Source organism: Hypanus sabinus, chromosome 28 (assembly GCF_030144855.1).
Source record: "Hypanus sabinus isolate sHypSab1 chromosome 28, sHypSab1.hap1, whole genome shotgun sequence".
NCBI classification, from domain to species: domain Eukaryota; kingdom Metazoa; phylum Chordata; class Chondrichthyes; order Myliobatiformes; family Dasyatidae; genus Hypanus; species Hypanus sabinus.
The window spans coordinates 40,183,961-40,204,083 of NC_082733.1; the positions used below are offsets into that span (position 1 = coordinate 40,183,961).

The 20,123-nt window shown below is 46.4% G+C and overlaps 1 protein-coding gene across 1 annotated transcript in view; it reads right to left on the reverse strand.

Annotated features, from left to right (window-relative positions):
- Positions 1-19,083: 19,083 nt before the first annotated feature.
- The window catches only part of LOC132382614 (mothers against decapentaplegic homolog 6-like), a 71,755-nt gene continuing 70,715 nt past the window's right edge, over positions 19,084-20,123 (reverse strand). Inside the window, exon 4 of the mRNA XM_059953014.1 lies at positions 19,084-19,984. Within this exon, the coding sequence (XP_059808997.1) occupies positions 19,446-19,984 (539 nt within the window). The 3' untranslated portion in view covers positions 19,084-19,445. The remainder of the gene's footprint in view (positions 19,985-20,123) is intronic.

Genomic DNA, 20,123 nt, shown 5'->3' on the forward strand with positions numbered 1-20,123 from the left:
GGGGTTTGATAGAGGTACACAGAATTATGAGGGGTAAAGATAGTGGAAAAAGTGTGCTTAATTTTACCCTGCGATTGGATGAGACTAAATCTAGAGGTCATGGTTTAAGGGGCATTATCACATGCCATGTCGTATAACATGGATGATCATGGTTATTGACCATGACTGTTCTTGGCAAATTTTTCTAATTCTTCTTCTAGGCTAATGGTAAAAGGTGAAATATTTAAAGAGAACGTGAAGGGAAACTTCACTCAGAGTGGTAGCGAGTGTGGAATGAACTATCGGTAAAAGTGATGGACATGGGTTTGATTGGATAAGTACACGGACGGCTGGGATATAGAGGTGTTCCAGGTGTGAGTCGATGGGACTAGGCAGCACGGACTGGATGGGCTGAAGGGTCTGTTTCTGTGCTGTAGTGATCTATGACTGTATGAAAGCAAGTCATGCTAGTCCCCAGCAGAGTGTTTAAAAAGAAGAAATTATTCAAGGATCCTGCTCTGCAGTTACTACTGCTCCTGAAACACAAGTATATAACACAGCTAGGTAAATATCAGAAACATGAGGGAATCTGCAGGTACTGGAAATCTAAAGCAACAATGGATAACAAAAAGCTGGAGGAACTCGGTCCTGAAGAAGGGTCTCGGCCCAAAACTGTTCATTAGTCTCCATAGACGCTGCCTGATCAGCTGAGTTGCTCCAGCATTCTCCATGTAACAATCAGGATTGTATTTCTGTGAGGTCGTACAATCTGCTGCTGCACACTATCAAGCCAAGTTCATCGTCGTCTGCAGGAGTCAGTGCCTGCACAGGTGCAATGAAAAACTTAGCTGCAGTAGCATTGCAGACACCCTGCATCAGATAAACAGCATTCCCAAGAAAATCTAATTCAACAGAGATTTCAGACAGTTTACACCAGGCCAGGGTCGAGGCCTGAGGTCTGCAAGTCTGAGGCCAAGGACTGAAGGTTCAGAGGCAGCCTGCCCCAGGGCTGGAGGCCTACCTATGTGTATGAATGGAGGTGGAAGGGTGGGAAGGTGGCTTGTTTGCTGTTGTCGTGGTTCTGAACATGGCGGGTGTGCTATGTTAGCGCTGGAGTGTGTGACAACATTTGAGGGCTGTCCACAGCACATCCTCGTGTATGTGGTTGTTGGCTCAGTTTCGGTGTACATTGGATAAATAAATTGAGTCTGAATCTCTTAGCTCGAGACAGATTGTAACACTTGCACCATAGATCCTGGGTTCCTGCGTGCTCCTGACCCATGGACCCGAGGTCCTCAGTACCTCTCAGAAGGGTCATGGGTCACAGATTTCCAAAAGCGATCAGGAACATTACACTTCTCCAATGAGGCTTTGACAACATCCTGCAATTGTTTCTCTAACTGCCTGCGAACGATTCCCACAGCAAAGCTCAGAACAGGCGGCTTCAGAAGTCAATGGAACTGTCTGGGTATAATTACAGCCTCAAGTACCGGAGGCGTTGACCAAGAGAGGACAACAAACTGACATTGGTTTGTTTATCCTGTGGTGAGTTTGGCAAATTGTGTGGAAACCGTTTACTGGGGCTCTCACCTGGTCCCACCTCTGTAGTCAAGAAAGCATAGTAGTGTCTCCACTTCCTGAGGAGATTGAGACAAGTGAGGCTCTCCAACCAGCTCCCCCACTCCCCCAATCTAACCAGCAGCACCATCGAGAGTGTCCTGACCAGCAACATTGCCCTCTGGTACAGGGATTGCAAGGCATCAGACTGCAAGACCCAACAAGGATTGTGACAACTGTTGAGGGGATCCTTGGGGTCTCTCTTCCACCCATCAGACATTTATCTAGAGTGTCACATCCACAGGGCCTTTAGCATTGTCAACGATCCCTCCCATCTGTCCAATAATCTCTTTGATCTTGTACCGTCAGGCAGGAGTTACCATTGCGTTAGGACAAGGACTATTAAGATAGGGAACAGTTTCTTTCCCCATGCCATGAGACCACTGAACTGCCTGCCACCACCCAGGTCTCATCGCTGATGCACCATCAATAACTCACACAGAGACGTAAGGCGAGATATCGGCTTTTATTGACTGGAAGAAGGAACCAGGAGTGAGTGTCTATCATACAAGGTCTTGGAGACTGAGGCCGAGCGTCAGGCCGCAGGTCTCCTTTATACAGGGGCCTGTGGGAGGAGCCACAGGAGCAGTCAGCAGGGGCGTGTCCCGACAGGCACATAGTTCACCACAATCGCATAGTAGCGTTATACCGTTTACTTTTTAAACTTCTGTCGTAAATGCGACCTTATTATTTGCTAATTTATTTCTGGTAATTTTACTTTGTGTTGCATGGGAGTTATATGTAGTGTGCTGTGCTTCTTGACCCGGAGGAACGTCGTTTTGTTTGTCAGTATCCGGTTGAATGACAACCAACCTGAGCCTGCCGAAGGCCCTTCAATTTAAATAGGAGCATCCTGGAACAGGAAAGGGAGGAAATTTGATATGTTGAATAAATTTGATATAAGATCATAATGAAGTAGATTGTGAGGTCAGGAGTCCATCTTATTTTATTAGGATATTATAACAGGGATAGAAACTACCCTTGAGCCTTTCAGTCTTTTGTATTTTCTACCTGACGGGAGGAGTCGGGAGAGAAAAGAGAATGCATTATACTGCTGCCAGAAAACAACAAATTTCACATCATTAAGACACCGATAATAAACCAGATTTTGGCTGATGATAAAACTACTGATGGTTTTTTTTAGTGATGACATCTGATGGGAAAATATTGGCCAGGTCACTATGGAAACCATCCACTTCCCTTTCAAATGAAGTTTTTGGATTTTCTACACTCACTTGAGGCCAGACGAGGCCTTAGTTTAATTCCTCACTGAGCAGATGGCCCTTAGTCAGCTTCATCATGGCCACTACCCTCCGTAGCATACAGGACATCTTCAAGGAGGGCTGCCCCAAAAAGGTAGCGTCCATCATTAAGGACCCCCAACACTCTTCTCATTGTTACCATCAGGGAAGAGGTACAGAAGCCCGAAGGGACACTTCCAACGATTCAGGATCAGCTTCTTCCCCTCTGCCATCCAATTCCTAAATGGACATTGAACCCACAAACACTACCTCATGTTTTTATTTCGATGGTTCTTTTTGCAGTACTTATTTAATTTAACCTATATATATATATATATACACACACACATATTTAACTGCAGTACGTAAAACGATAGCTACTATATATATATATATATATATTTACTGCAATACATTTTTTTTCTCTATATTATTATGTATTGTGTTGTACTGCTGCTGCAAAGTTAGCACATTTCACAACATACACAGGTGATAGTGAACCTGATTTAGTTTTTTGTCAGAATGTCACCAGGGTGGTTCACTGGCCAGTCCTTGGCATCTGACAGCCAAAGACTAGCTGTCCTTGCAGGCAGCTTCACCTCATAGGATGGTCCCAGCAGTAAGGCCTGTGGCTGTGGCACAGACGTTAATGCTGTTCCAGGGGTTTGGGGACTGAACCAGGTAAAACAGCATTTGGTCTATTCACCCTAGTCTTTTTCCCAGCTCGACCTACGAGGGGTGATTGATACATTCGTGCCCTAAGGTAGAAGGAGTCAGTTTTAGAAAACCTAACACATTTATTTTTCAACATAGTCCCCTCCTACACTTACACACTTAGTCCAGCGGTCGTGGAGCATACGGATCCCTCCTTTGTAGAAGTGGTCCACAGCAGGGATGATTGATGAGTTTGTGGCCTAGTGTAGAAGGGTATGAGTTATTAACTTCAAAGTTTCTGCATTATCACTCAGAGTTGAACTGCACCTGCATGTAATGAGAGCATCTTGGACCACCAGGTGGTCCGCAGCAGGGGTGATTGGTAAGTTTGTGGCCTAAGGTAGAAGGAGATGAGTTATACAGCTCTCATTACATGCACGTGTAGTTCAACTCTTTGAGTGAAAATGCAGAAAGTTTGAAGTTAATAACTTCTGCTTCTACCTTAGGCCACAAACTTATCAATCACCCCATGCTCTGGACCAGTTGTGAAGGTCCAAGACGCTGGCTTCTATAAAGAAGGGATCCGTATGCTGCACGACCACTGGACTAAGTGTGTAAATGTAGGAAAAATGAACGTTCTAGGTTTTCTAAAATTGACTCCTTCTAACTTAGGCCATGAACTTATCAATCACCCCTCGTAGTTAATTATTTTGCTTCCTATCTCAGGTAATATTTTGCTTTTGATATTTGGAAGGTATTTACAAAGTTCTGCAGGTGGACAGCATTCTAACCGGCTGCATCACCGTCTGGATGGAGAGACTAATGCACAGGATCAGAAAAAGTTGCAGGAAGTTGTAAATGCAGCCAGTTCCATCACGGGCATTAGTCGCCCCAGCACTCATGACACCTTCAAAAGGCAATGCCTTAAAAGAGGAGAGTCCATCATTGAGTACCCCGTAGATCATGCACGCTTCTCACTGCTACCAACCAGGAGGAGTTCCGGGAGGCTAAAGACACACACTCAATGATTCAGGAATAGTTTCTTCTCTTCTGACATCAGATTTCTGAATGGCCAATGAACCCAAGAACACAACCCCATTCTTTTGTTTCCTCTCTTTTTGCACTACTTACTTAATTTAATTTTTATATATACTATTGCAAATTAGAGCTAGTGATATTAAACCTGATTCTGAATACCCACTGTCAGTACCATAAAACACCTTCCCACACCACCAGGTTCAGGAACAGTTATTACCCCTCAACCATCAGGTCCCACACCACCAGGTTCAGGAACAGTTATTACCCCTCAACCATCAGGTCCCACATCACCAGGTTCAGGAACAGTTATTACCCCTCAACCATCAGGTCCCACACCACCAGGTTCAGGAACAGTTATTACCCCTCAACCATCAGGTCCCACACCACCAGGTTCAGGAACAGTTATTACCCCTCAACCATCAGGTCCCACACCACCAGGTTCAGGAACAGTTATTATCCCTCAACCATCAGGTCCCACACCACCAGCTTCAGGAACAGTTATTACCCATCAACCATCAGGTCCCACACCACCAGGTTCAGGAACAGTTATTACCCCTCAACCATTGGGTCCCACACCACCAGGTTCAGGAACAGTTATTACCCGTCAACCATCGGGTCCCACACCACCAGGTTCAGGAACAGTTATTACCCCTCAAGCATCAGGTCCCACACCACCAGGTTCAGGAACAGTTATTACCCATCAACCATCAGGTCCCACACCACCAGGTTCAGGAACAGTTATTACCCCTCAACCATCAGGTCCCACACCACCAGGTTCAGGAACAGTTATTACCCCTCAACCATCAGGTCCCTCACCACCAGGTTCAGGAACAGTTATTACCCCACAACCATCAGGTCCCACACCACCAAGTTCAGGAACAGTTATTACCCCTCAAACATCAGGTCCCACATCACCAGGTTCAGGAACAGTTATTACCCCTCAACCATCAGGTCCCACATCACCAGGTTCAGGAACAGTTATTACCCCTCAAAAATCAGGTCCCACACCACCAGCTTCAGGAACAGTTATTACCCCTCAACCATCAGGTCCCACACCACCAGCTTCAGGAACAGTTATTACCCCTCAACCATCAGGTCCCACACCACCAGCTTCAGGAACAGTTATTACCCCTCAACCATCAGGTCCCACACCACCAGGTTCAGGAACAGTTATTACCCCTCAACCATCAGGTCCCACACCACCAGGTTCCGGAACAGTTATTACCCCTCAACCATCAGGTCCCATACCACCAGGTTCAGGAACAGTTATTACCCCTCAACCATCAGGTCCCACACCACTAGGTTCAGGAACAGTTATTACCCCTCAACCATCAGGTCCCACACCACCAGGTTCAGGAACAGTTATTACCCCACAACCATCAGGTCCCACACCACCAGGTTCAGGAACAGTTATTACCCCTCAACCATCAGGTCCCACACCACCAGGTTCAGGAACAGTTATTACCCCTCAACCATCAGGTCCCACACCACCAGCTTCAGGAACAGTTATTACCCATCAACCATCAGGTCCCACACCACCAGGTTCAGGAACAGTTATTACCCCTCAACCATTGGGTCCCACACCACCAGGTTCAGGAACAGTTATTACCCGTCAACCATCGGGTCCCACACCACCAGGTTCAGGAACAGTTATTACCCCTCAAGCATCAGGTCCCACACCACCAGGTTCAGGAACAGTTATTACCCATCAACCATCAGGTCCCACACCACCAGGTTCAGGAACAGTTATTACCCCTCAACCATCAGGTCCCTCACCACCAGGTTCAGGAACAGTTATTACCCCACAACCAACAGGTCCCACACCACCAAGTTCAGGAACAGTTATTACCCCTCAAACATCAGGTCCCACACCACCAGGTTCAAGAACAATTATTACTCTACAACCATCAGGTCCCACACCACCAGCTTCAGGAACAGTTATTACCCCTCAACCATCAGGTCCCACACCACCAGGTTCCGGAACAGTTATTACCCCTCAACCATCAGGTCCCACACCACCAGCTTCAGGAACAGTTATTATCCCACAACCATCAGGTCCCACACCACCAGCTTCAGGAACAGTTATTACCCCTCAACCATCAGGTCCCACATCAGCAGGTTCAGGAACAGTTTTTACCCCTCAACCATCAAGTCCCACACCACCAAGTTCAGGAACAGTTATTACCCATCAACCATCAGGTCCCACACCACCAGCTTCAGGAACAGTTATTACCCCTCAACCATCAGGTCCCACACCACCAGGTTCAGGAACAGTTATTACCCCTCAACCATCAGGTCACACACCACCAGGTTCAGGAACTGTTATTACCCCTCAACCATCAGGTCCCACACCACCAGGTTCAGGAACAGTTATTACCCCTCAACCATCAGGTCCCACACCACCAGGTTCAGGAACAGTTATTACCCCTCAAACATCAGGTCACACACCACCAGGTTCAGGAACTGTTATTACCCCTCAACCATCAGGTCCCACACCACCAGGTTCAGGAACAGTTATTATCCCACAACCATCAGGTCCCACACCACCAGCTTCAGGAACAGTTATTACCCCTCAACCATCAGGTCCCACATCAGCAGGTTCAGGAACAGTTTTTACCCCTCAACCATCAGGTACCACACCACCAAGTTCAGGAACAGTTATTACCCATCAACCATCAGGTCCCACACCACCAGCTTCAGGAACAGTTATTACCCCTCAACCATCAGGTCCCACACCACCAGGTTCAGGAACAGTTATTATCCCACAACCATCAGGTCCCACACCACCAGCTTCAGGAACAGTTATTACCCCTCAACCATCAGGTCCCACATCAGCAGGTTCAGGAACAGTTTTTACCCCTCAACCATCAGGTACCACACCACCAAGTTCAGGAACAGTTATTACCCATCAACCATCAGGTCCCACACCACCAGCTTCAGGAACAGTTATTACCCCTCAACCATCAGGTCCCACACCACCAGGTTCAGGAAGTTATTACCCCTCAAACATCAGGTCACACACCACCAGGTTCAGGAACTGTTATTACCCCTCAACCATCAGATCCCACACCACCAGGTTCAGGAACAGTTATTACCCCTCAACCATCAGGTCCCACACCACCAGGTTCAGGAACAGTTATTACCCCTCAAACTTCAGGTCACACACCACCAGGTTCAGGAACTGTTATTACCCCTCAACCATCAGGTCCCACACCACCAGGTTCAGGAACAGTTATTACCCCTCAACCATCAGGTCCCACACCACCAGGTTCAGGAACAGTTATTACCCCTCAACCATCAGGTCCCACACCACCAGGTTCAGGAACAGTTATTACCCCTCAACCATCAGGTCCCACACCACCAGGTTCAGGAACAGTTATTACCCCTCAACCATCAGGTCCCACACCACCAGCTTCAGGAACAGTTATTATCCCACAACCATCAGGTCCCACACCACCAGGTTCAGGAACAGTTATTACCCCTCAACCATCAGGTCCCACACCACCAGGATCAGGAACAGTTATTACCCCTCAACCATCAGGTCCCACACCACCAGGTTCAGGAACAGTTATTACCCCTCAACCATCAGGTCCCTCACCACCAGGTTCAGGAACAGTTATTACCCCACAACCAACAGGTCCCACACCACCAAGTTCAGGAACAGTTATTACCCCTCAAACATCAGGTCCCACACCACCAGGTTCAAGAACAATTATTACTCTACAACCATCAGGTCCCACATCACCAGGTTCAGGAACAGTTATTACCCCTCAACCATCAGGTCCCACATCACCAGGTTCAGGAACAGTTATTACCCCTCAACCATCAGGTCCCACATCACCAGGTTCAGGAACAGTTATTACCCCTCAAAAATCAGGTCCCACACCACCAGCTTCAGGAACAGTTATTACCCCTCAACCATCAGGTCCCACACCACCAGGTTCCGGAACAGTTATTACCCCTCAACCATCAGGTCCCACACCACCAGCTTCAGGAACAGTTATTATCCCACAACCATCAGGTCCCACACCACCAGCTTCAGGAACAGTTATTACCCCTCAACCATCAGGTCCCACATCAGCAGGTTCAGGAACAGTTTTTACCCCTCAACCATCAAGTCCCACACCACCAAGTTCAGGAACAGTTATTACCCATCAACCATCAGGTCCCACACCACCAGCTTCAGGAACAGTTATTACCCCTCAACCATCAGGTCCCACACCACCAGGTTCAGGAACAGTTATTACCCCTCAACCATCAGGTCACACACCACCAGGTTCAGGAACTGTTATTACCCCTCAACCATCAGGTCCCACACCACCAGGTTCAGGAACAGTTATTACCCCTCAACCATCAGGTCCCACACCACCAGGTTCAGGAACAGTTATTACCCCTCAAACATCAGGTCACACACCACCAGGTTCAGGAACTGTTATTACCCCTCAACCATCAGGTCCCACACCACCAGGTTCAGGAACAGTTATTATCCCACAACCATCAGGTCCCACACCACCAGCTTCAGGAACAGTTATTACCCCTCAACCATCAGGTCCCACATCAGCAGGTTCAGGAACAGTTTTTACCCCTCAACCATCAGGTACCACACCACCAAGTTCAGGAACAGTTATTACCCATCAACCATCAGGTCCCACACCACCAGCTTCAGGAACAGTTATTACCCCTCAACCATCAGGTCCCACACCACCAGGTTCAGGAACAGTTATTACCCCTCAAACATCAGGTCACACACCACCAGGTTCAGGAACTGTTATTACCCCTCAACCATCAGGTCCCACACCACCAGGTTCAGGAACAGTTATTACCCCTCAACCATCAGGTCCCACACCACCAGGTTCAGGAACAGTTATTACCCCTCAAACTTCAGGTCACACACCACCAGGTTCAGGAACTGTTATTACCCCTCAACCATCAGGTCCCACACCACCAGGTTCAGGAACAGTTATTACCCCTCAACCATCAGGTCCCACACCACCAGGTTCAGGAACAGTTATTACCCCTCAACCATCAGGTCCCACACCACCAGGTTCAGGAACAGTTATTACCCCTCAACCATCAGGTCCCACACCACCAGGTTCAGGAACAGTTATTACCCCTCAACCATCAGGTCCCACACCACCAGGTTCAGGAACAGTTATTATCCCACAACCATCAGGTCCCACACCACCAGGTTCAGGAACAGTTATTACCCCTCAACCATCAGGTCCCACACCACCAGGATCAGGAACAGTTATTACCCCTCAACCATCAGGTCCCACACCACCAGGTTCAGGAACAGTTATTACCCCTCAACCATCAGGTCCCACACCACCAGGTTCAGGAACAGTTATTATCCCACAACCATCAGGTCCCACACCACCAGGTTCAGGAACAGTTATTACCCCTCAACCATCAGGTCCCACACCACCAGGATCAGGAACAGTTATTACCCCTCAACCATCAGGTCCCACACCACCAGGTTCAGGAACAGTTATTATCCCACAACCATCAGGTCCCACACCACCAGGTTCAGGAACAGTTATTACCCCTCAACCATCAGGTCCCACACCACCAGGATCAGGAACAGTTATTACCCCTCAACCATCAGGTCCCACACCACCAGGTTCAGGAACAGTTATTACCCCTCAACCATCAGGTCCCACACCACCAGGTTCAGGAACAGTTACTACCCCTCAACCATCAGGTCCCACACCACCAGGTTCAGGAACAGTTTTCAGTTTTAGTTAAGTATTCATTTAGCTAGTATTTGCACAGTTTGCCTTCTTTAGGTTGCTTGTCCGTCTTTGTGCGGAGTCTTTCATTGATTCTACTGTATTTCTTTTCTCTTCTGTGAATGCCTGCAAGAAAATGAACCTCAGGATAATATATGATGACATGTACGTAGTTTGATAATAAATTTACTTCGAACTTTGAACCTTTTTGGTGACGTGCTGAATCTCTGTGCACTTCAAAGAAAGGAGAGGCCTATCGGTGATAATAAACCTGTTTCTGATTCTGAATGAACTTTTCAGTTGAGATTGGTGCCCACGTGGTTGACTGCACACCAGCTTCTGCCCTTTTCTGTATGTGCCTTTCCTTCTACAAGTAATTCAAAGCCTTGCATTGTTACTAAGATCACTTCCAAGTGAATGATAAACAAGAAGTTAGACATCTACAGACCACCAGTGAAGTACAGACGCAGATGCTCATATACGTAGAAGTCAAATTACACCCTGAGTTTGTAAACCAGGATTAATTCTGTGTATCTGAGAAAGAACACACTTTGTAGTTATTTCGTGTGAGGGTAAGGGACCAAAATAGCAGTTTATGTTTGAAATATTATGCTGAGCTTGAATCTGTTTTAATTAATCACATTAAGCACAGAACTCGAAGTGATAGCTTAAATAATTATCAGATGCTGATGCAGGCGTTAGACCTTTCTTAAAGCGGCAGGCACAGTCTACATGGAAAAGTTTGAGAGAAATGCTTTCTGAAGCTCTCTGCTGGGATCTGCCTTCCCTTTCTTCCGTGGTCCACTCTCCTCTCCCATCAGATTCCTTCTTCGTCAGCACTTCACCTCACCCTCCCAGCTTATTATTTCATTACAACCCACAACTTGGCCTCGCCTATCACCTAACGTGAGGAAAACTTCTACACCCAGAGGATCGCGAGAGTGCGAAACGCGTTTCCGGCACAAGTGGTGGAGCAGATTGAATTTGACATTTCAGGGAAGTTTGGATAGGTATATGGATGGGAGGGGTATGTTGGGCCATAGTCCCAATGAAGGTCAATGGGAGTAGGCAGCTTAAATGGTTTTGGCATGGGTCAAAGAGCCCATTTCTTTGCTGTACTTTTCTCTGACTCTTAACACGTACAAAATGTTGAAGGAACTCAGCAGGTCAGACATCATATATGGAGATGCATAAAGAGATGACATTTCAGGTTAAGCCTATTAATCGGGACTATCAACTCCCACCTGCCAGCTTGTACTCCTCCTCCTTCCCCTCCCATCTCATTCTGGTTCCCACCCCTTTCCTTTCTAGTAGTGATGAAGGATCTCAGCCTGATGTTCATTCCCCTCCATAGGTGCTGAGTCCTCAGGCATTTTGGATGTGTTCTGGATTTCCAGCAACTGAAGAGGTAGGTTTTCATGAGATCTCATTCATTTTTCTAAGCTCCAGAATAGAACAGGCCCACAGCATCCGAGGTTGTGCCCTCTAGTCCTGGTCTTCCTCACTATAGGAAACAGCCTCTCCTCGTCCACTCTATCTAGGCCTTTCAATATTCAATAGTTTCAACGAGGCCCCCCATCATTCTTCTAAACTCCAGCGAGTACAGGCCCAGAGCCATCTTATGTGTTAACCCTTCCATTCTCAGGATCACTTTTGTCAAACCTCCTCTGGGCCCTCTCCAATGCCAGCACATCCCTTAGAAAAGGGGCCCAAAACTGTTCATGATTCTCCAGATTCAGAGTGACCAATGTTTTATCAGTTCTGAGCATTACATCCTTGCCTTTTGCTTTTATACTCTAGTACTTTCAAAACAAATGCTAACATTGCGTTTGCCTTCCTTACTACTGACTCAATCTGCAAGTTAACCTTCAGGGAATCCTGCATGAGGACTCTCAAGTCACTTTGGACCTCTGATTTCTGCATTTTCTCCCCTTTTAGCAAACAGGTCAATGGCTTTATTGCTTCTTCTAAAATGTATGACCAAACACTTCCCTAAACTAAATTCCATCTGCCACCCCTTTGTCCAACGTTTGTCCTTCTGCAGTCTCCCTGCTTTCTCAACACTACCTGTTTCTCCACAAACATGACCACAAGGCCATCAATTCCACCGTCCAACCATTGGCATATACCACGAAAAGAAGCAGTCCCAAGACCGACCCCTGTGGAACACCACTGGTCACCAGCCAATTAACCAATAGGGAGTGCTCTACTTAGACTTCCAAGTCCCTTTGTGCCTCTGATTCTGATTGGTCAGTTGTCTGCTGTCCTTTTGTTTCCTCCAATAGCCTGGTCTTTATTAACTCCTTTCCTGTCTGCAGTTCACGGACAGTGCAAAGCTCAGTGCTTTGTCAGAGTACTCCATGAGACAGGTAGCAGAACACTTGTGTAAATAATTCAACCGAAGCTGGGTGGGGAGAGAATGATGGAGAGGAAGGTGAGGGGAGGGGATTTGAGAGGCGAGAGGGACTTGGGGTGTTGAGGGGTTTAAGGGAGGGGGAGTTGGCAAAGGGAAGAAACAGAGGGTTGGCGATGTGGGAGGAGTGGTAGGGTGACTGCAGGAGGGAGCATTAATTTTCTTGCAGGCATTCACAATAGAACAAAGAAATACAATAGAATCAATGAAAAACTACAAAGACTGACAAGCAACCAATGTGCAAAACAAAAATGGTGCAAATACAGAAAAAAATAAATATATAACTTCATAAATAATACTGAGGACCTGAGTTGTAGAGTCTTTGGAAGTCAGTTCATTTGTTGTGTTCAGTGATCAGTGTTGAGGCTTGTAAAGTTACTCACTCTGGTTCAGGAGCCTGACCGTTGTAGGGTCAAACTGTTCTGAACCTGCTGGTGTAGGATGTAAGGCTCCTGTACCTCCTTCCCAATGGTAGCAGTGAGAAGAGAGCATGACCTGGGTGGTGGCGGTCCATGATGATGGATGCTGCTTTCTTGTGGCTGTGCTCTGCGCAGATGTGATCAATGGCTGGGTTGGATCCAGCAAAATCTTAGGTTGCGTTGGGTGATCAGTTCAGTGTTGAGGTGAGTGAAGTTATCCATGCCAGTTCAGGGGCCTGAGGGTGGTAGGGTAACAATTGTTCCTGAGGCTGGTGGTGTGGGACCCAAGTTCCCTTAACTTTTTTTCCTGACAGAAGCAGTGAGAAGAGGGGCAGAACAGAATCCACGGCACCAAAGTGTTTCTTCCCCCACCACCATCCCCCCAGACCAGGCTCCTTTTACTTGAGACTAGATTTATTTAGTTGCTGTTTGCTCTTGTGACCTAATTACTTTGTAAACAGGAAGCAATCTAGTTTTCCTGAGTTTAAACAAAATACCAATGCTCTTTTACAGGCTGACCTTTGATTGACTTTACGCTCAGAGATTCTGAATGGAGTGTGCTCTTATTCTGCCCTCCAGTCCCCCCGGCGTTTGACTGCCTGGTGATTCCTTACAGGAACAGAACCTCAATCCAGTTACGTGCTGAACCCTAATCCCCTTCGCATTGCTTAAAATTCTGAAGCAGGAAACGTCAGTCTTGGATTTTAAACTACTTGCTGAAGTGGTCTGTTACTTTTCAAAGGACTCTTTGATGGCCCTGGGCCTGTATTTACCAGAGTTACCAGAGAAGAACGGGGTGGTCTCATTGGAAGGCCTGGATCAAGGGTTCCCAGCCTGTATGGACCCCTAGTATCTGTGGTCCCCTGGCCTAGATAGAGTAGACTCTGGAGTGGATGTTTGCTATAGTGTCAGAGTCTAGGACCAGAGGAAATATAGAAGGACGTCCTTTTAGAACAGAGATGAGGAGGAATTTCTTTAGCCAGAGGGTGGTGCATCCATGGAGGCCAAGTCATTGGGTATATTTAAGGCAGAGGTTGATAGAAGCTTGACTAGAGTAGACATCAAGGGGTACTGGGAGAAGGCAGCAGATTGGGGCTGAGAGGGAAATGGATCAGCATGATGAAATGGCGGAGCAGACTCGATGGGCCAAATGGTCTAATTCTGCTCCCACATCCTATGGTCTTAAGTGGTTGATGCAAGTTCAATTTCAGCTTTTCAGAGAAATTTGGATAGGTACATGAATGGGAAGGGTATGGAAGGCTACGGTCTGGCTGCAGGTCAATGGACTGAGGCAGATGAATAGTTCAGCATGGACTAGATGAGCCAGAAGGGCCCATTTCTGTGCTGTAGTGTTATTCCAACAGGGGGAGCGCTCCTCAAATTTAGATGATTAAGAATTGATTTAACAAAAGCTTTCTGACAGGATGGAGGAAAAGGGTCCACTTTCATTGTTTGGGGTTTCAGAGAAGGCAGTAGCTGAAAATATTGCTCGGCCTTTCCTACTGAAGTTGAGAAAGTCATCTGCAGCTAGGGAATGATAGAAATTTGATAATCCCTTTATCCAATGACACCTATTAATTCTAAGATTGAAATTGATATAAATTGTGTTAACCAAAACTAAGGGAAAGGTGGAAAAGATTTATACAGGAACACACACAACTATGCCATGGGTGCTCCCAGGACAACAGAAGCTCCAGAGACTTCATCCCTGAGAGAGGAAGGATCTACTAAGAAGATGGGCTACACCTTGGACAACTTGAAAGACTGGCCCAGGACAGAGAACTCTGGCGAGCTGCTGTTGCTGTCCTATGCTCCAGCAGGGGTGAGGTACTTAAGAAGACAACACACAAAACGTTGGAACTCAGCAAGTCAGGCAGCATCTATGGGGAGGAACGAATAGTCAGCGTTTCAGACCAAAACCCTTCACCAGTCAGTCCTGATGAAAGATCTTAGCTTGAAATGTTGACCCCCCCCCCCCCTCATAGATGTCACCTCACTTGCTGAGTTTCTGCAACATTTCTTATGTTGTAAGGGAAAGGTACAAAAGATTTATGGAGAAACACACATACAACTCTGGAAGAACTCAGCGGGGGAATAATGATGCTTTGGGTAGAGACCCTTCATCAGGACTGAAACATTGACTGTTTATTTCTCTTCATTGATGCTGCCTGACTTGCTGAGTTCCTCCAGCATTTTGTGTGTCAAGATTTCCAGCTTCTTGAATCTCCAGTGTAAAATATCTGAGTTTAGGTTAGATTCGTGGATAGGTTGTTGAATGGTCCCATCCTATTCCCGATACACTGTTCTATAAACCCAGCTTACTTCTGGAAGCAATATGTGGAGTATAAACTACCTTCTCTCCTGTTGTAATAAATTTTAAATTTTGTTTTGGGGCCACACAGTAGCGTAGTTAGCACAACACTTTACAGTACAGGTGAGCAAGGTTCAACTCCCCATCACTGCCTGTAAGCTTTTATGTTCTCTCGGTAGCTGCACGGGTTTCCTCTGGGAGTTCCAGTTTCCTCCCTTGGCCCGAAGCTGTACCAATTGGTAGGATAATTGGTCATTGTAAATTGTCCGTGATTAGGCCAGGGTAAAATTGGAGGTTGCTGGGTGGCAGGGCTTGAAGAGCTGTTTCTCAGTAAAATAATCCTTTTTGAAAAGAGATGGAGACAGAATTCTGTGAATGGACCTTGTCCACTAGCTCCCTCAATTTCACCTTCACTGTGTCTGTGCTCCAATAGGAAGGAGCAAGGCATTCCTCCTTCCAGACTGAGGCACAGTGGGCAGATGATAAAGCTGGATCAGAATAAGCTAAACGGTGGTATGGAGAAACAGAACACTGGTTTAGTGGAGCAGCCAGCAAGTTAAGCACTGATGACAGGAAATTCTTAACAGAAAGATTGATCAAAACATGCCCTGGACTTCCTGACATTGAGTGGAACTAAACTCTGGAGTCACTGAAACCAGCAGATGGATACTGTGATGCAAGAGCTGAAGGCTGTTTCTCAAGATTAAAAAAAGACTCGATAGTAAGTTTCTTAAGACGCAGGAGCAGAATTAGATCATTCTGCCCATCAAGTCTTCTCTGCCACTCGATCTTGGCTGATTTATTATCCCTTTAACCCTTTTCCACTGCTTTCTCCCTGTAACCTTTTGATGCCCTCACTAATCAAGAACCTATCGACCTCCACTTTAAATATAATTTATTTTCATTAATTTAGAGACACAACATGGGATTGGCTCTTCAGTGCCGCCCAGCAACCCATCTATTTAAAACTAGCCTAATCACAGGTCAATTTACAATAATCAATTAACCTATGAACCGCTACGTCTTTGGACTGTGGGAGGAAACCCACGTGGTCACAGGGAGAATGACTAAACACCTTACAGGCGGCGCCAGAATTGAACTCCAAAGCCCAAAGCTAATGTGGCACCCTGCGACTTGGCCTCCACAAGCGTCGTGAGGAGGCAATGAGAGACTGCAGATACTTAAATCTGGAGCTGGAGGACCTCATCGGCTCAGGCAGCATCTGTGAAGGGAAATGGACAATTGATGTTTTTGAGTCCAGACCCTTCATCTGGTCAGAAAAGCCAGAGGGTGAGGGGAGGGGTGGAGCAAGAACTGGTAAGGAGGGGTGATTGGCAGATGGGAGGAGGGAGTGATGGGCTGAAGAAGACAACACACAAAATGTCAGAGCAAGCCAGGCAGTATCTATGGGGAGGAATGAATAGTCAGCGTTTCAGACCAAAACCCTTCACCAGTCAGTCCTGATGAAAGATCTTAGCTTGAAATGTCGACCCCTCCTCTCCATAGATGTCACCTCACTTTGCATGTACATGCTGGAAGGACAGATGCACTAACATCAGCATACTGGAGGAGGCCAGCATCTCCACCATGACAAAGCAACACCAACTCCGATGGATAAGTCATGTCATTCAGATGCCTAACTCATGTCTCCCCAAACAGATCCTTTATTCCCATTGGAAAGGTCAGTGAACCCCTGGTGAACAAAAGGAATGCTTCAAAGATAGTATCAAATTCAGCCTGAAAAACTCAACATTCCATCTTAAAACTGGGAAGACATGGCACTCAGTAAGGTCCACCTGGAGCAAATCTGTTCAAGGGGGAGCTGTGCCACGAGAACAACCTCTGCCATGCCTCAGAGAACAAGTAGCAGCTGTGAAAGGAGAGTCCGAAAAACCAAAAGACCCAACCACAATTATTCGTGTCCACACTGCACCGGAATATGTGGATTCCCGACTGAACTCCACCCACAGCCAACCTTTAGGAGATCATACTCCATTTGAGTGATCGCACCAATACTATCTGTTTGGTAGTGTAGAGTTTGAGGGGTTATCATGAAGAGGATGACTTACAAAGGAGATACCATTAGGTTTCTGCCCATCTTTCCCACTCCAGTATTCCAACAGTCCAGTGATGACTATCAAAGCAGCATTAGCTGTATTAATTATCCTTCTGCAAAGCTTTAGTAACACTAAACATCAGTCAGGGTACCAAGTTCAGGAGTAGAGACATTACATTGCAGATACAAGTCACTGTGGAGACCGCACCTGCATTATAGGAATCTGTACGTTCTCCCTGTGACCGTGTGGGTTTCCTCCTGGTGCTCTGGTTTCCTCCCACAGTCCAAAGACATGCAGGTTAGTTAGTGAGCCACGGGCTTGCCATGTTGGCGCCCAAGGCTTGATGACACTTGTGGTCTGGCCAGCGCGATCCTCACTGATTTGACACAAATAATGCATTTCACTGTATGTAAAATAAAATAAAGCTCATCTTTTATCTTCTTTTATAATTTGTACCCTATTATAAGAAGGTTATCTTCAAGCTGGAGTGCGTGCAGTTGAGATTTTATTATTTTTGAAGACACAGCACGGTTACAGGCCCTTCCAGCCCAAGACTCCTCTGCCTAGTTACACCCATATGACCAATTTTCTGGAAAATGAGGGGAGATCTGAGGGATGGAGGGGTATGGCTAGGGTAAATGCAAGCAGGCTTTTTCCACTGAGGTTGGGTGAGACCAGAACTGGAAGTCATAGATTTTAGATAGAAGCTGAAATGTGGACAGTAAGGAGAACCCGAGGAGGAACTTTGTTACTCAGAGGCTGGTGTGAGTGTGGAAGAGCTGCCAGTGGAAGTGATGGGTGCAGGTTTGATTGCAACATTTAATCCTGGGGTTCCCAGTCTTTTTTATGCTGTGGTCTGTGGACCCCACATTGGGACCACTGATTTAACAGAAGTTTGGGTAAGTACATGGATGGGAGGGCTATGAAGGGCTACAATCCAGGTGTGGGTTGATGGGATTGGGCAGAATAACGGTTCAGCATGGATTAAATGTGCTGAAAGGCCTCTTTCTGTGTTGTAGTGCTCTATGACTATGTGACCAGATAGGACCTCAGGGTTGTAAACTAGATATACAGCTTCAGGGGTGAGGATGGAAAGGGTGGAATTTGCTTCTCTCTCCACAGGTGCCGACTGACCAGCGGAGTGTTTCTTACATCTTCCGGTTCTTCTCATCTTGGATAAGTACATGGATGGGAGGAGTATGGAGATTTCTTTTTAGTGATACTGCACAGAGTACAGCCACCCCCGACAAACCCGATGAACCCCAACCTAATCACAGGACAGTTTACAATTAATCTACCTGGTACGTCTTTGGACTGCGGGAGGAAACCAGAACACCCGGAGGAAACCCTTGTTCCACAGGGAGGATGGATAGGGATGCCTTACAGAATGGTGGCGGAATTGAGCTCCAAATTCTGGAACACCCCACACCGTAATAGTGTCGTTCCAACCGCCACCGAGAGACGCGGGTCAACGGAAAGAGGCAGCGTTACAGCTCAGCATGGACTAGATGGGAGGAAGGGCCCACGTCCGTTCTGTAGTGCTCTACGGAGGGACCGGCTAACTTGCTTCTTCAGTGACAGAATGTGACCGGGTACAAAGACGAGATACAACCCATTCATAATGCAAATATTTTATTATCAACAAGCGACTCATCTTGTTGTTTACTGGTACGTTAGCTTTGTTGTTTTGGTACTAATAGTATGGCAGAACTACACACCAAAACTAGGCTTTCCACCTATTTTTGGTGCATAATTGAATCTGGTGTTGAATGAGTATATAGAAACCAAAGTGCATTTTCCTGTTGTGTTCTGTATTCATAGACATTGCACCATACATAAATAATTACAATGTAAAAATGACTCCATTATTTACAAGTATAATATATAATTCTTATAATATATAAAACTTTATATTAAATCTAGGTAAATGATATTTGGAATAATCTGGTCTTTTTTAATATAGGATCTCATTCCTGGAGTTTGACTGTTATCTGTTGTTAAGCATTATTTCCAGCCAGCAAGGACAAGATGTTATAAACTGTCTTGAATAGCAAGGGCCCCAGCCTTTTGCAAAGCTGATTCGAACACTGTTTGGGTCATACGGCCCGTCCGCATAGTCAGTATCTGAGGTTTGCTGCAAAAGGCAAGATTTTTCATAGTCAAAAACCTTTATTGAGTATCCGGGCATCACTTTCCGAACGATTAGTGTCCGAGAATTGGGAATGTCCAGCGTTGGGGAATTGACGAAGATAGGGTGCTCACTCCGATTGTAAGCCCACACCCCGTCTGGCTCTTTGCTTAACAAGATCCCGTAGCCAATTTTACTTCGAGTCCTTTTGACGGTCTCACTTCTGTTATCCAGAGCCAAGTGACCGAGGCAGAAGCCGTTCCCGTGAGGTAGGTCGTAGAATATACTGACAGACTGTTCATAAACTGTGTAGAGGCGCCCAACCCTGGTCCGGTGCTCCCAGTAGGCCACGATGCACCAGTGGCTCTGCTTCACTGTGTCGGGTGAAAGGCTGGCATCTGCAAAGAGGAGAAATAAAGATGTCAGGACATCGATAGTCACACTCAATGTCAACTCCAAGCAAACAAAAGAAACTTACATTTCTATAGTGCATTTAACATCCCTTTCAGCGTGTCCAAAAGGGCTCTTTTTTTTGCA